Source organism: Neofelis nebulosa, chromosome 12, assembly GCF_028018385.1.
Source record: "Neofelis nebulosa isolate mNeoNeb1 chromosome 12, mNeoNeb1.pri, whole genome shotgun sequence".
In the NCBI taxonomy this organism is placed as follows: Eukaryota; Metazoa; Chordata; class Mammalia; order Carnivora; family Felidae; genus Neofelis; species Neofelis nebulosa.
The window spans coordinates 24,186,826-24,203,178 of NC_080793.1; the positions used below are offsets into that span (position 1 = coordinate 24,186,826).

The following is a 16,353-nucleotide window of genomic DNA, read 5'->3' on the forward strand; positions in this document are numbered from 1 at the left end:
CTCCTCAAGGAGCTCCAAGAAATGGCCTGCATACATTGAGTGAGCTCTTTATTCTATTGACTCAAAAGATAAAAAAAGAGATTTTCCTTATTTTTCTGAATATGGTGATGCCCACCTAAACAATATACTAGCCCCTAACTCTAACACTTCACTCCGATGGTCGATTTAGCCAAAACTCAGTCTCGATTTGAGACTCTCCCTCCACCTGGTGGCTCATCCCACAGGTAAGAGTTACCACTTATGAGGCCAAAGCAGTGATCTAATACATATGCAAGCCAAAGAGAAACTGCCAATTTGGTGGGAGGACCACATTTTCTAATGCCATTTAAGAAAAATAGAAAAGGTCATATCCCTAATTTTGTCCTATTTTCCAAATCCTTTTCACCTTCCATCTGTAACACCTACAAGATGAAGTGACCCTGTCAGACTCTGAGAAAAGATACACAGCTTCTGAAAAAAATGATTTTAAGCAAAATTTTCCGCCCATCGGTGTGTATACTGTCTCCCTTCATATCCGAGGTAGTGAATAGACTGTGTCCAAGCCACTTGGCTCCTAGGATTTTGCCAAGTTAGACTGGAGACTAATCTCCCAGGCTTTCTCTGCCCAATATGTGGGGTACCCAGTCCCAAACCTTCATTCACCGAATAGCTGTGGAGTGTCTGCTTTGCGCCAGACCTATCTGTTGTGGTGACGTAAAACCAGTAAGAAAGGGGCAGGAAAATGATGGAACTTATAACCAGAGCGATGGCGAAGAGATGCTCCTGCATTGTATCCACTGTCCCTCTGGCTGACAGCACTGTAGACTCTCCACTTTGAGACTTCCTACACCATTTCTCCGAGTGGCCTTTTCCTCCCCAACCTATTATATTGTCAATAGTTTCAATAATCCTTGGCTTCCTCATGTTGTGTAAGACACAGCCAGCTGAGCCACTTCTGAGGAGAGAAACCCCCGAGGCTTGGGATTCTGAGTGACTCCATCCTGGCCCTCCCCTGTCCACCTTCCGGGCTTCCAACAAGAAGACCTTTTGTACATTCTGGAGGTACTTGTCCTCACAAACTTGATGCCATATTTTCAGGACTAAAATTTTCTTCTTCTAACGACATATATCGATCTATCTAACTAAAATGGCTGGTAATAGTTTAGCCTTTACTCTGTGTATTCTAAAAAAACTGTTTGTGTATATACACATATTCACCCACCCACATATGTGTGTCTATGTATATGCACACACGCACATCACATACAGCTTCTTCTTAGCTAGTTTCCCCACAAGCAAAATTTAGTTAAGCTGCTCTCAGACCTCTTTGAGGGACATTAGGGTCCAAGCAAAGTATGGACCTAGGCCTTCAGGGCTTACGGCCGGTCTGTTTTCCCCGGTGACATTACTGGAGTCCCCAGGTACTCTCACAGACCTCATTCACTCCTCGGTATAAAGGCCGGTAGCCAGGTAGCTCTGACCCTTTGTGTTCTAAGAGAGCTTGCACCTCAGGAGAAACAGAGGAAGCTCTTGAAGTTGATATTTGAGCCAGGGTTTGGTGGGATGGGATGGAGGGGGAGATTTGGTTCCAAGGCATCTCTGATCACCACCTTCCACCCCCGTCTCATATCTCTGGCTAGGTGTCCTGGGACCTGGTGTGACTACAGTTTTCAAGTGCAAACCTATGTTCTTGGTCCAACCACTGGCCACAGGAGGGTCACTTATCTCCCAGATGGAAATGTTCACAACCATAAAGGAACCCAACTCACCCTCTGAACAGAGCCAGCAGGCAACACAAAGTGAATTTTTAGAGCACAGGGGTGCTCTCATTCAGCTCTTCTATACTCTGTCCTTTTCATTCCAAAACGCCCTGCTATAGTTTCCCCACTTCAGATTGATCAAGTGTAGCAAATTTGAAAACGGACCCGCTCCAGCAGCAATAACAGCTAACAGCCTGATTCATAGGAGGAAAAGGACAAAAGCTGATGGAAGAACTCAAAAGGGGAGCAGTTATTGAAGGGGCAGGCTGCTTCCAACCCCTCCCTGGTCCAGGAAAACAACACTGTACCGAATGACAGCCCAATGCAATAATTAGTACCCAGAGTAATAACTCAGGGTTATCTGGAAAAGTTTAAAGGATACAAATGTATTCTGTTTAGGAATAGAATTCCAAAGCTCTGGGAAAGGGGGCTGGCACTGAGAAAGGCCCCTTAGAGGAGGGTAGTGGTTACTGCACTGTAACACCACAGTGCAGGGAGCCGGGGTGGAGAGGTGCCCTGGGCTGGGAACCACCTACCTCTGAATGTTATCTTCCAGTTGTTTGACTCTGAATTCATCCTCTTCAGACTGCCGCCTCCTGGCTTCCTCCTCTTCCGCAGTTCCAGCGGGGATACCCTGCAGCAGCCATTTTTCCCGAAGCACTTTGGACTGTGGGAATGAGGGAAGAGAACAGACTAGATGGTACCTTTCAGTCCACAGCCTTCTCAGTGTGGGCGGTGCCTCGGTTTTAGCTCCGCCCCTCATCTGTGTTCACCTGAATTGCTGCCTTTGCCTCCTCACTAATTTGGCTCCCTACTTCCCTCCCCTGGGGCCCAACCCCTAGAGAGCCACCAGAGGGATTTATTTCTACATTTTCTACTATAAAAAGTTTTTGAAAACATGTTTTTCTAACAGAGGAAACTGAATAATGAATGCCACTGTACCTCATCTAGCTTTACAATGAGACAGTTTGCCGTATTTTCCCATATTTATCACCAAAGCGTTTTAAAGGAAATAACAAACATCATGACATTTCACCCGTAAGTATTTCAGTATTAATCTCTAAAACATAAGGACATTTTTCTGTGCAACTACAATTCCATTATATAATTTCTTAAGATCACCCAATATCAAGTCCATCTTAGGGTGTTTTTTCAAAAAGGTTAATTTATGTTATGGCTCTTCTTAGAAACTCTTTAATGGGGGCTCTTGGGTGGCTCTGTCGGTTGAGCGTCTAACTCTTGATTTCTGCTCAGGTCATGATCCCACTTTGCACTGACAGCTGGGAGCCTGCTTGGGATTCTCTCTCCCTCTCTTTTTCTCTATCCCTCTCCCCTCCCCCTCCCCCAAATGAATAAACACTTAAAAAAGAAATAAGCTTTTTAATGATTCCCAACCATACCCAGCAGTGGTCTCCAAATGGTATTAAAATAATGCACCCCACTTGTACCAGTGTACTAATATATTGTGGAGTGAAAGAAAAAGGCTTTGAGTCTCAGGTCAACAGTTCAGGAGGGAGCGATTACTGCTTTGAGAAGAGAAATGAAACAGCTCAAAAGAAAGGCATGAGGAAACTCTCTGAAACGAAGAGCAAGGCAAGGAAGGTGTGGAGAAGATTTTTGATTTGGGTTTCTATTACATGGTCCCTCGAAGGCAGATGGTGGCTATTGGATGTGTGCAGAGGCTGAACCCCAGGCATCATGGCCAAGCATCCCCTGGGCAGGTCAGCAGTCCTGGGAATGGAGGCCTGAAAGGGTGCACCCCCAAGTCGGCCAGAAGCAGGGCATGTGACCAGTTTTTCCCGGGTCCTATAATGGCTTTGAAGCCACTCAACATAGATTATGCATAGAATAAGCACTGGGTTCCCTGGCTTCAGGCATCACTTCCATCAGAATCTGGTTTGACTTCGTCAGGCAGGCTGAGCAAGGTAAAACAAAGGGAACCCTTTTGATGGCTAAGAGCCAGGCTATGCAGAGCTTGGAGCCAATTAAATAGGATTTACAGGGGCGCCTGGGTGGCGCAGTCGGTTAAGCGGCCGACTTCAGCCAGGTCACGATCTCGCGGTCTGTGAGTTCGAGCCCCGCGTCGGGCTCTGTGCTGACAGCTCGGAGCCTGGAGCCTGTTTCCAAATCTGTGTCTCCCTTTCTCTCTGCCCCTCCCCCGTTCATGCTCTGTGTCTCTCTGTCCCAAAAATAAATAAAAAACGTTGAAAAAAAAATTTAAAAAAATAAATAAATAAATAAATAAATAGGATTTACAGAAATGAAAGAGTGGAATATTTCTAATATTGTGGACACAGAATTCATACTTCAGTTTGCTTTCTACAGCTCTTAGCAAAAGACAGACAATTCCGGAGGCTCTCATTTTTCTTGAGATTAAGCAATAAAAGTCACTTTTTTTTTTTAATTTTTTTTTTAACGTTTATTTATTTTTGAGACAGAGAGAGAGCACGAACGGGGGAGGGTCAGAGAGAGAGGGAGACACAGAATCTGAAACAGGCTCCAGGCTCTGAGCAGTCAGCCCAGAGCCGGACGCGGGGCTCGAACTCACATACCGCGAGATCGTGACCTGAGCCAAAGTCGGACGCTTAACTGACTGAGCCACCCAGGCGCCCCAAAAGTCACTTATTATAAAGCTATAAAATGAGTTACTAAAAATTGCCAACATTTAGTAATAGTAAGTTAGAATTCATTAACGGTTCTGGTTCACCATTCTATTGAGAAATCCAGCAGCCACACAGGGCTGTGAAGACCCTGCTGGATGTATAGGAGCAAGTTTCAATGTTTAGAATTCCAACACTTCTGAAGGGACTTTTTTTTAGCAACACATCAGTACGGTGTCCAAGCAGCCATGGTGTTCACTGAATGATTCTTGCTTTTTATTTATAAATCTTTGTTGGTGGAGGCCTGTTTGATTACTCTTACAGTGCATAAAGAAGCATATTTATAGCACTTGACCTATTGCTTTCCATTCATTGAAGGCATGGGTCTGTTCATATGCAAGTGATTCATGATTATATGCTAAAGTGCTTGTAGACAGGAACCACCCTCATCCCAACAGACTTAAACAGCTAAACATCATTGGTAACCTGGTGCCTGCAAATTTATTTACAACTACCACCAAGGACAGTGTTAAAAAAGTACTTTAAACATTTATAGAGCATTGTTTAATAATATAAAATCATGTGTAAAAGTTCACAGTACCAGAGTGCTGGGTGGCTCAGTCGATTAAGCGTCAGACTCTTGACTTCAGCTCAGGTCATGATCTCACAGTTTATGGGATGGAGCCCTGTGTTGGGCTCTGCTCTCACAGCATGGAGCCTGCTTAAGATTCTCCCTCTCCCTCTCTCTCTCCCCCTCTCTTCCCCCACCCAACTCGTGCACTCACTAGCTCTCTCTCTCTCTCTCTCTCTCTCAAAATAAATAAACATTAAAAAACTCACAGTATCATTTGTTGACATTGGTTGCTCTTTCTTCTGGGCTGAATTATGGCCCCCTTTCCCCACCAATTCCTATGCTGAAGTCCTAACCCCTATGACCTCATAACATAACCATGTTTGGAAATAGGGTCTTTAAGGTTAAATGAGGTTATTGGGATGGGTTCTAATCCCATATGACTGGCGTCTTTATAAAAAGAGGACATGCACAGAAAGAAGACCATGTAAAGACACCTGAGGAAGACAGCCATCTACAAGCCAAGCAGAGAGCATGTGAAGAAGCAAGCCCTACTGACACGTTGATCTTGGTTGGATTTGCAGCTTCCGGAATTGTGAGAAAATAATTTCTGTGGCTTAAGCCACCCAGTCTGTGGTGTTTGTCACAGCAGCCCTAGCAACTACTACATTCTCTGAAGCTTTATCACAGAGATGTTTCTTCCACTGGAAAGTGGGGATGAGTGGGTTAAACTGGTTTCTCTTCCTAAGTGGGTTATAGGAAAAAAACCCCACAAACTCAAAAGCATTGTTCTCTACTCAAAATTCCCCAGATATCATGCTCACTTATGGTGAGAGGCTGGGTTGAACAGTGGTTAACACCCTGAATTCTGGAGCCAGTCTGCCACTTACTAGCTGTGTGACCTTAGATAGTCTCCTCACCCTCATCGAACCTCAGTTTCCTCACCTGTAAAGTGAATGTGAGGACAGAGCCCATCTCAGGCTTGTCATGGGGATTAAATGCATTCATATGCTAAAAGTGCTGAACCCACATGTAGTACTAGAGAAATGTTTATTATTGCTGTTCGTCCTGTTCCCCTGGCCTCTTCTCCCCTCGTCTGAGAAAGAGCAGGTAAAATGCCACCTGAGGAACCTTCCTCCACTACTGCTGGTAGGATGCATGGCTCTCTTCTCTGCCTCCTCTAGCAGACAGCATATTCCAGTACACTTTCATACTGTTCTCAAATTCTTTCTTTTTGTATCTTTCCTCCTATGGACTCCCAGCTCCTCAAAGGCTGGGACAATTCTTCATTCTCTTTAGCATCTCATTGCTGCCCCTAGCCTAGCTCCAGGGAATGAATGAGTAAATGGGTGAGGTGGAAAAATCTTGATTTTTCTATCATGCTAATTCCTTGGGAGGGGGCTATCACACTTTCACTGGGCTCCCTCAGCTGAAAATGTTTGACACTCACCTAGTTCAACTTATAGAGGGTAAAATCCCTATTAGGATTTTGGGAGAGAGATCTACTGGCAACCTTGGTCTTAGAGTGTGGACCCTTCTGGAAAGGCAACCATGGACAGACCCAGCTTTCTCTACCCTAACAGGGATGTTACACAGCTAGGGCTTCTTGGAACATGACACTGGCTGCTCCTGGGAATGTTCTCTCTGCTCTTCTGCACACTGTGCCTCCTGCCACCAAGAAAGTGTCTAACTCCTCATTTCTGGCTGATTTAGCCTTAGCCATCTGTCAGCACCTCTGGAAAGAGCAGCCTGGTGACCATGAACACCGAAAGCATATATGCCCTCGGATCTGTCTCTTCTTTGGATAAGCCAATGAGGTCACCAAAACATCCCCAACAGCTGGAGCCAAGAAGAGAGACAATAACAACAGGACAGTGGGTCTCGGAGAAGTCTGTTTCACAAAAGTGTTTTGATGTTTTAGAAACAAACAAACAAAAAAGCAGAGTTGATTTTTTTCACTTGGACCCAAAGTGGTAATGCTGGGAAACCACCAATTCAAATACATTTACCACCAAAGATTCCCTTAACCTACACCAGATCCCCTCCTGTTGTCTCTGAGGGTCGGCTGTGTTATAGCCTTGGGACACAATGTACTTGTCCATTCTGATCACACATGCCCATTGGAAGCACTGGTTTCCCTGTAGTGTTCTGGCCTTTACTGGCTGCCTGAGCGTTTCAGAATTAAGTGACAGAGTACAGCAGAAGTGAAAACTAAAAATAAAAACTTTTCTTTCTTATGTTCAAAGAGCATATACCAAAAACAGATACCATAGTTTACAGGTGGTAAGAACGGTCAACACTTCACATTTGTCAAGTGGATGCAACGATGAAAAGTCAAGACAAGGAAAGGGCAGGCAGAGAGCTGGCAGTGGGCAAACAGAGTCTTGACAGGGGCTCCTTGGAGGGAAGGATGGAGGAGACGCTGAGGTTCATCTGGCTCTTCCTCCACACGTCTGTCCAGCTTCAGAAAACAAAAGGAGAACAGAGCCTCGCATGCTGCAGTATGCGTAGGGCTCACCAGGAGAGCTTGCACAGAACCCCACTCCCGGCGATGTTGATTCTCAAAGTTCAAGATAGGGTCTGGGAATTTGAATTTTAACAGGCTCCCACGTGATGCAGTCATTGACGCTGCTGGTCCAAGGACCTTGGTTTGAGTCACCCTTCACGAGAACCTGTGACTATCCAGATGTCTGGAGAATGTGTGAGCTTCACCACTGGCTAGCCAAACACTGATCCGAAGAGGAGCTCTTCATCCTCCCACAGGCTGTCTCTCCTCCTGCATCCCCATCTCAGGAGCAGTGGTGTCCTCATCCATTCCCTACATGCCAGGCACTCTGCCGGCTCCTGAAGACACTGCCTGGAAGACAGGCAGGTCCCCAACATCGCTGAGCCTTTGTCCCAATAAACAAGGGTGCAAGACCATTTCAGACTGTGATACCAGCATCGCAGGAAGTAGGTAGGACAATGTGAGAAACAGGGACCGATGGAGGACACTATAGGTGGGAGAAGTCTCTGTGAGTACTTGAACATTTGAGCTGAGATCTGAGATCCAAGGAAGGGCATTTCAGGTGGAGAGACTGACAAATGTAACAGCCCAGATATGGGACAGAGTTTAGCATGTTTGTGGACCAGAAAGATCGCCCAAGTGGCTGGACCATAGTGAGTAGGGGGTGGGGAAGGGAAGGTAGAACAAGCTGAAGATGAAGAGGAAGGAAGGGGCCAGATTAGGTAGAGAACTGCAGATTTGCTAAGGAATTTGGCATTTGTCCTAAGTACTGTAGGAAGAAAACAGATTCAGAGGGACAGGATTACAAAGTATAACTGATTGGATTCTATTACATCATCAGGTAACAGAGCATGTTAGCTTCAAACAGAGGAGCAGCAGAAGCTACGGAAGGCATGAGGTGTATCTCAGAGGTAGAGTCAACATGACTTGCTGACAGATTGGACATGGGGGTTGAGGGAAAGGGTGGGATTAAAGGTGACATAGATATTTGGTTTGAGCAAAAGGGTGGATGGTGGTATCATCATCCGGGGATTTGGAGAGATTAGAGGAAGAACAAGTGCGAGAGGAGCAGAAAACCAAAACTTCCATTTAGGGCATATGATGCTTGAGAAGCTTAAAATGGAAGCAACACCCATCTAAGTGGACATGTCAGGAAAACAGCTGAATACAAGAGCCTGGAGTTCAGGGGCCATCGGGACTGGAGACATCAATTTGGGAGTCATTGGTACATATGTGATATTTGAAGCAATGGTACTGAGTGATGATGATGATGATGATGATGATGATGATGATGATAATCCTTATAGAACTCTTGCTGTTTTAAATACTTCACCTATAAATTCATTAAACTCTCACAAAAACCCCATGAGGTAGGTGCTAACATTAAGTAACTAACTCCTGGGCACACATTTAGTAAGACACGGCTCTGAGACTTGAAGCCAAATGGTGCACTCTGTCTAAGATGCCCAAGAACTCTCTTTTTCTCACATAGGATTTACAAAACCTTCAGGCACCTCTGACCTCCCCCTTACTCAGACAATCCCTCTCCAGGGTCTCTGACAGTGGGCTCCTCTCCCACTCACCCCTGACTTCCCACAATTAGGTGCTGTATCCTCTATTCATCCACAGTGGCTGATGCACAAGGCTATAGTTGAGGATGATAAATACTTGTTGAGTGAATGAATTATTAAAAAACCATGCACAAGCACTGTATTTTAGCAAATATAAAATCTTAGACTATTAAGGCTAAAGAAGACCTTAGAGATCATTTAATCAAACCTTTTCCCCCAGCTTTACTGAAGTACAATTGACAAATGAAGTTGGAAATATTTAAAGGATACAACATGATTAATCAAACTTTTTAAATCTGCAGATAAGATACCTGAGATGACACAATTTTTCAAGGTGATACAGGAAAGCACTGAGGAATGTCTGGGTGATCACTGGGTGGTGGTGGGGGGGTTGCAGATGGGCAGTGGGAGATGAATTGAAACTAATCAGTCTCCAATTTTTTTCCTAACTGTAAATTTTTTAAGTGTTTGTGTGTTTATTTATTTATTTTTAATTATTAAAAAAATTTTTTTTTTATTTTTGAGAGAGAGAGCACGAGCAGGGGAGGAGCATAGAGAGGGAGACCCAGAATCGGAAGCAGGCTCCAGGCTCTGAGCTGTCAGTACAGAGCCCAACATGGGGCTCGAACCCACGGACCACAAGATCATTACCTGAGCTGAAGTCAGTGACTTAAGTGACTAAGCCACCCAGGCGCCCCATTTTTTTAAATGTTTATTTATTTATTTTTAATTTTTTTAATGTTTATTTATTTTTGAGAGAGAGAGAGAGATTGAGACAAAGCACAAACAGAGGAAGGGCAGAGAGAGAGGGAGATATAGAATCTGAAGCATGCTCCAGGCACTGAGCTGTCAGCACAGAGCCCAACACAGGGCTCGACCCACAAACCGTGAGATCATGACCTGAGCTGAAGTCAGACACTTAACCGACTGAGCCACCCAGGTGGCCCTCTAACTGTAATTTTTATAAAGTCATATCTACCCATATTTTTACTTTATAATTCTGGCTTATAATTAGATAAGGCTTCCTCATTCTAGGGCTTTGAAAATATTTACCTGTGATTTCTTTTTACACTTTTATGAGTTTACTTTTTATTCCAAATCTCACATTCACCTGTCATCTGGGTCACACTGACACTGGCTGTGTTGGCAGATGCTGTTGGGAATCTGGTGAAATCCCACCTAATAGAAAATGGCTTAAACACAACGTGGGGTGACAGCTGTGTTGTGTTTTTGATCATCTGTGTCCCCTCTCTGTTCTCCTTCTCCTTCTCCTTCCCCGGGACACTTCCCTTCTTCCCCATTGACTCCTGGGAAGATCTTGGTTTGGTATTGAGCTTTTGTTACATGATTCAGTCCACACAGAAGCCAACCCAAGACTTCCTAGAGGAAACCCAGTTCTAACTTGTACTCAATCTGTTCGTAGGGCCAGTGGAGATGGGGACATGCTGGGAAAAAGCATGCGATGTAGAGTTCCTTTACACTGTGTGCCCTGCCTGCCTAGTCAAGATTTTAAAATTTAAACTGGCCTGTCATACACACTAATAACCAAGAAAAGTCTAAAATTATTGCTAAAGGTTCACAATAGCGAGAGACACTATAACATCTTTGCAGCAAGGCTCCTGGTACCTTCAGGCTATGCAGCAAATGACCTTGGTGGGTTTACAATAAATATCTCGCAGGGTCACAATTTAGTCTTTGATTTTTTTTCATTCAATCTTCTTGAAAGAAAAGGCTGTAGTTTTTAAAATATAATGACAATTTTCATAGCTTGGATTAGAAAAAAAAAAACCTCTAGTCAGGGTTCCCTGCTCATAAATAAATAATTCAAAGGCAGCTTATATATTGAAGATATGATATTAGCAATTTGATTCTGACAGTGCTGACTCTGTCATACAAACCTTTATAAATGTGACAGTTCCAAAGGGATTCATGTGGCAATACATACCGTGTGCCTACTCTTGCTGGGGCCTTGGACTGACCAATAAAATAGACAAATCTCTGGTAATTCGACCAAGAGACAAAAGGGAATATTAAATTTAGTCTGTCTGGTATAATATAATAGTTGATTTATTGTTTAAACTCACATTATCGCAAGTCACACAATAAAAACAACAAAAATAAATAATTGTTTCCAGGGAATAAAAAGCCAAGACAATTCTTCAAAGGAAGAATAATGATGGCTCTTGCCTTATGACATATTATTAATACATATTATATATTAAAAAGCTAGGGGGATTAAATGAGGATGGAATCGGCACAGGGGTGGCAGATTCATGGAATTAAAAGAATCTGCAAATGGCAGACTTGAACATAAGAGAGAAACATGTCTATGACAAAGAGGACACTTAAGTCAGTGAGAAAAAGGATGAATTAATCAATAAATCCTGTTGAGGCTCACCATCAGTAAAAAGTAAAGTTATTCCTATCTTATTTCCTATGGAAAAAAAAATCTAGATGGGTTAAAACTATTGGAAGGATAAGAAACATCACAGGTAAGTGTTTGAGATGGAGGTGTTCTTTGCAAGGGCAATATAAAAGTCAGATATGACAAAGCAAAAGAATTTAAGATGTGATTTCATAAAAATGACAAAGTTTTCGTGAGAATTTAAACCAGCCCATCTACCAAAATCAAAAAAGAGGTCAAGGTTAATGTATTTCGGACCTGAATGTTAATACCATTTTATTTTACTCACAAGCTCATGAGGCCTGTTATCAAGGGTCACATACCTTACTCTACAAAAATATATCGGAGAAAAAGCATCGAAGGATATACCTCTGTGTGAGTTACATCTGGTTGACAAGTACATAGTTGTTATGTTTTTTCTTTATATTTTCCTGTGCTTTAAAATTTTGCCTTTGCAATGATCGTCCATTCCTTTCTCTTATAATCAGCAAAAATAATTCAGCTACTAAAATTGCTTACTGGTACCATATGTGAGCACTTCTTGGAAATTCTTACATCACAAATATTAGATACCAAATATAGCTAAGATCCTCTAAAAAGAAATCTGAGTTTCCTTTGGTGAGGACTTCAAAGGACCTAGAGGTTTTTTAATCACTCAGGTGTAGTGGATATTTCAACATTCCACACTTTGGTCTTTCATTGCATTGTAGAATTTATTTATTGTCCATATATAAAGTAACAATATGCCATTCTGTGGCATTACCCACTGCATAGCCCTAAATATTGCAATTACCAAGAATATTAGCCAAATAAGCATCAACACTATTGTCTTGCATTCTATTTATTTGCCTTGACAAGAGACCGATAGATCTATCTAAATAATTCATACCTCATTGCATGAGAATAAGTATCCAAAGACTATTTGATAATGAGAATTATGTCTTCATAAATATGAAATCTGATTCCAATGCTTTTCCATTTAACTTTGTACCAAGCACATACATTATTTTCCTTAGGGAGGATCTTAGATTTTATAAATTAGTGAAATAATTAATTATTGACACATTTCTTAATATTTTGTACTTCAAGGAACTACTATTAACCAATAATGTCTCCATATGCTCTCAATTTTCTGGAGTCCATGAAAATATATTTGTAATAAAGAGACGATAATTGGCATCTCTCTAGACAAATTATTCAAAATGGAACATTTCACTTGAAGGAAACAGTGTCCTAGAGAAGGCTTGGTTTTGGAGAAAGACATACCCTAGGGTTCAACTGGGGTTCCCTCACTTATAGTCTCTATGTTCTTGGGCAAATTACTTGACCTCACAAGTTTGTTTCCTCCCCTGTAAGACAGGGAAAGTAACACTTTGTGGCCATTATTGAGGGGATGTATGTAAAGTACCAGTACTAGTCTGAAGTACTAGGGGCTCAGAAAAATCATGACTATTATCAAGGATAGGCAAAGGTATGACAAGGCTGCCGTGCCGCCAGGAGAAAGCTGGCCGAGTCTCTACCAAGAGGCTCACAGAGGAACTATAACCCCAATGAACCTACTACCATCAAGGGGTGAGGCTGCCAAGCTCAAAACTGAATGATCACAGGGAAGATGACTCACACTATCAGGTTCTGTCAACAGCTAAATGATTTAAAGTAGAACATATTCCTTTCTGGTGCCTGCAGTGATCATATCTCTCAGTCAGGCACCACCAAAATAACTCAGTTATTTTGGGATGATGGGCTTAGAGCAAAGAGAGGCAGAGTCATGAGGGAAGTTTCACCTGAGCCAAGGTGAGGCTTGATGATTCTTCTGGCCTTACTGCAGACCCCGCCTCACCAGATACTTGGTACCTGCCAGAGCTGGAGTCTTTCTTAAACCACCTTTGGGACCCGTGAGTCTTTTCTCCCCCCATTGTTCAAGGCTAGTTATCCACCCCCACTGTTTACGTGGCCTTTCCCCAGGGAGAAAATGACAATGCATTGGTCTCCATTTACTAAATTGCCATCACTTTCAGTCATTTCTCCCCAGGTTACAGGAAGATCACCTAGGTAAAAGTTCTGGGTGTTCCCTTAGATAGCCAATTTCATCAACTATGTGAGAACTTTACCAACATGACTGTAAAGAAATATCTGATCCCCTTGTTTCCAAGTCTCTGAAGGAATCTCACTGATTCTACATGCAATACTAAGTCTTTTTTACTGTTACTTCTGTTGTTGGATAGATGAAAGGATGGAAGGATGAAAAGATGGATGGATGGATGGATGGATGGATGGATGGATGGATGGATGGATGGATACTGTGCTGGAAATCAGCAATGAATGAGTCCTTGACATCTTATAAGAAGTATCTGATAAGAAGTGGGATAAAAAAAAAACCCAAAACACCTGATTTGATATATTTATTGCCTGACTTTTGATTCAAGGAATGCAAAAGCAAAGAACCACACTGAGCTTAAAGAGGAGAGGGGCTGTCTTGTCAAAGACATAAAAAATCTACCTTTAACCAAGAATTCACGGAGCTTCTGGTACATTTTGGTCTCTTGTAAAGAGTGAGTCGACTGCACTGTGAGCCAGAGTCCCAGCTCTGTCCAGACTGACCTTGAAAAATCCACTCGGTTCTATTAAGTGCTTTTAAGTCCCCCTCTCTGTAAGAAGAAAATACTAACTTCAGCCCTCAATGCTTCCTCAGGGATGGTGTAAGGAAAGAGTAACAGCATGTGGCTTATACTGTAAGCTTCTACAAAGAAAGGTCCATAAACAGATTTACACAATGAGTAAAGAGAAGTGGGCAATATTCTCAGCATCACGCTGCTTTTCTTCCTTTTAAACACATCTCTCTGGTTAAAGTTGATAGTAAACTGATAAATATGCTAAGCAGATTTAGGTCATGCTGCTATTTGAAATCAGCTTGCTGATAATTCTCATCTCGAGGATTCATTTAGCACAACCCTAATCTAGAGAAGAATGGAAAATACAACCACAAGGACCCATCGTGTTTAAAAGAATCAAAATTAGCTATACCTGGCATCACCCTGAAGAGTCAGCCCCAACCTTCCCAACCAGCCCCCTGAGCAATGCACATCTGCACATGAATGTCACGGCAACTCGAGTGAGCAGGAGAAGGACTTCCCTAAAAAAAGCCCAGAGCAGAAGAAGGCATGCAGAAACTTCCAGCTGGCCCCTGGAATGCGTTCACAGTATTCTGCAAGCCTGCAGAAAGCAGCATTCCACAGCCCGTGGAGTTCTTCTGTCAGTGACAGAGCTTTCTCGTACGCTGTACTCAATTATGATGCTTAAGTGCAATACGTTTTAAAGAAAAATAAATAAATAACCCCGCCTCTCTCTTCTCCGGTGCGATGGAGACCCAACCAAGTCAAATCATTGCAATGCCATCTTTTGACCCACTGCCCATTCTAAGAGAACACTTCCAAAATTGTTAAAGTAGAAATAAAATGAATGAATCATCCGAAACACACAGCGTTGCTCTTTTATCAGATCGCAGTGCTTTCCTCTTCCTTCTCTCCATATCAAGAAAGAAAATATTAATATGTTTAATGTGTCCAAGAACATGATGTTCAACGTATCCTCGGGAACCTCTGAACACACACACACACACACACACACACACACACACACACACAGGACCTAATGCACTGAGACGCAGCCCCAGAACACTGCCTCACCCACCATGTGGAAATTCTCATCCAATTTCTATATATAACCAGCGCATTTTACATGCACACACCAGCCCCCAAACCCGTCCACATGCACACTATAATCTCATCAGGCTCACAGACACTGGAATGCTGTAACAATGCCCTGGGTTTGAGAAATTCACAAGAAAAGCCAAGAGATGGTTTCCTGACTGAATGAAAAAAAGCTCGTGCAGTCAGCGGTAAAGCCTTCACGCCAGGGCAGCCTCTGCCCGGCTCTCTGGAGTGTGATCTGCATGTCTAATAATGGAACAGGTTCGTGGGATCAGCCTCTTACCTTGGAATGCTGCAGCAGAAGTATCTGCTCGTCAAGCTCTTGTCGCTTGCCTTCTATTTCAGTCTGCCTCTTTCTTTTTTCCTTGAAAATAAAAGAGAGAGAGAGGCTGTAAGAGTAGGTGGGTGTTGGCTCCAGGAATTTTAAGGCCGGAAGCAGCAGCAGCAGCAGCAGCACACATGTGTATAGACACTTCCAGAGATGCTGGGCACACGCACGGTGTCACCTGCCCCTCTGCCTCCAGCCGCTTTCTCCTAACATGTCTGCTGCGGGCTCGGCGAGTGGGAGAGTCTCCTCAGTCAGCCAGGCTGCAGCAATTTAATCCAGAAGAAAAGGCGGTTTCTACACACTCACACATACACACACACTCACAGAGTCATGTTCTATGCAGTGTTAATTTGGAGACAAAGAATAAAAATGTCTCCACCGAAAAGACAGAGGATGTTATAAACTGCAAATATGATAGCATGTAACAGTGGGGAACTGTAGGGTTAGCTTCCTTCTATGGAAATCATATACACAAATAATCCAACATAATTTCCAATTTCCTAGGACAAGTCATCCCACTGGACATCACAAACAATGCAAATTGATGGGCGGTCTTTGCTTAAACTAGTCTTGGGGGGAGCACTGCATGTGGGTGGGGCTCACTGAGGTTACGGTAAATATGAAATCTGAAGTTGGTCTGCCTGGATCGGACCCCCAGCTCTGCCGTCTGCTACCTGTGTGACCTCTGGCAAGTTCTTTCACTTCCCCGGGTCCGAGCCTTCTCTCACATACAGAGGAGATCATAATTTGTCCTAAACCTTATGGCTGCGGCAGGGATGAAATGAGACGATACATGTAAAGGACTTGGAACAATAGCCTGGCACACAGTAAATGCTCAATAAATGCTATTTATTATTATAATTGTTGCCACACGTATACTTGTACGTAATGCCTAGAGGCTGGTTTTAAAGGGATGTAATTCTC

General features: G+C 43.1%; 1 protein-coding gene across 11 annotated transcripts in view; it reads right to left on the reverse strand.

Annotated features, from left to right (window-relative positions):
- PALM2AKAP2 (PALM2 and AKAP2 fusion) overlaps positions 1–16,353 on the reverse strand; it is a 484,510-nt gene that overhangs the window by 247,506 nt on the left and 220,651 nt on the right. For all 11 annotated transcript variants that reach the window (XM_058694604.1, XM_058694609.1, XM_058694606.1 and 8 more), the window contains exons 3-4: positions 15,385–15,465; positions 2,276–2,406 (exon numbers count right to left, since the gene is read on the reverse strand). In XM_058694604.1, the coding sequence (XP_058550587.1) occupies positions 2,276–2,406; positions 15,385–15,465 (212 nt within the window). The remainder of the gene's footprint in view (positions 1–2,275; positions 2,407–15,384; positions 15,466–16,353) is intronic.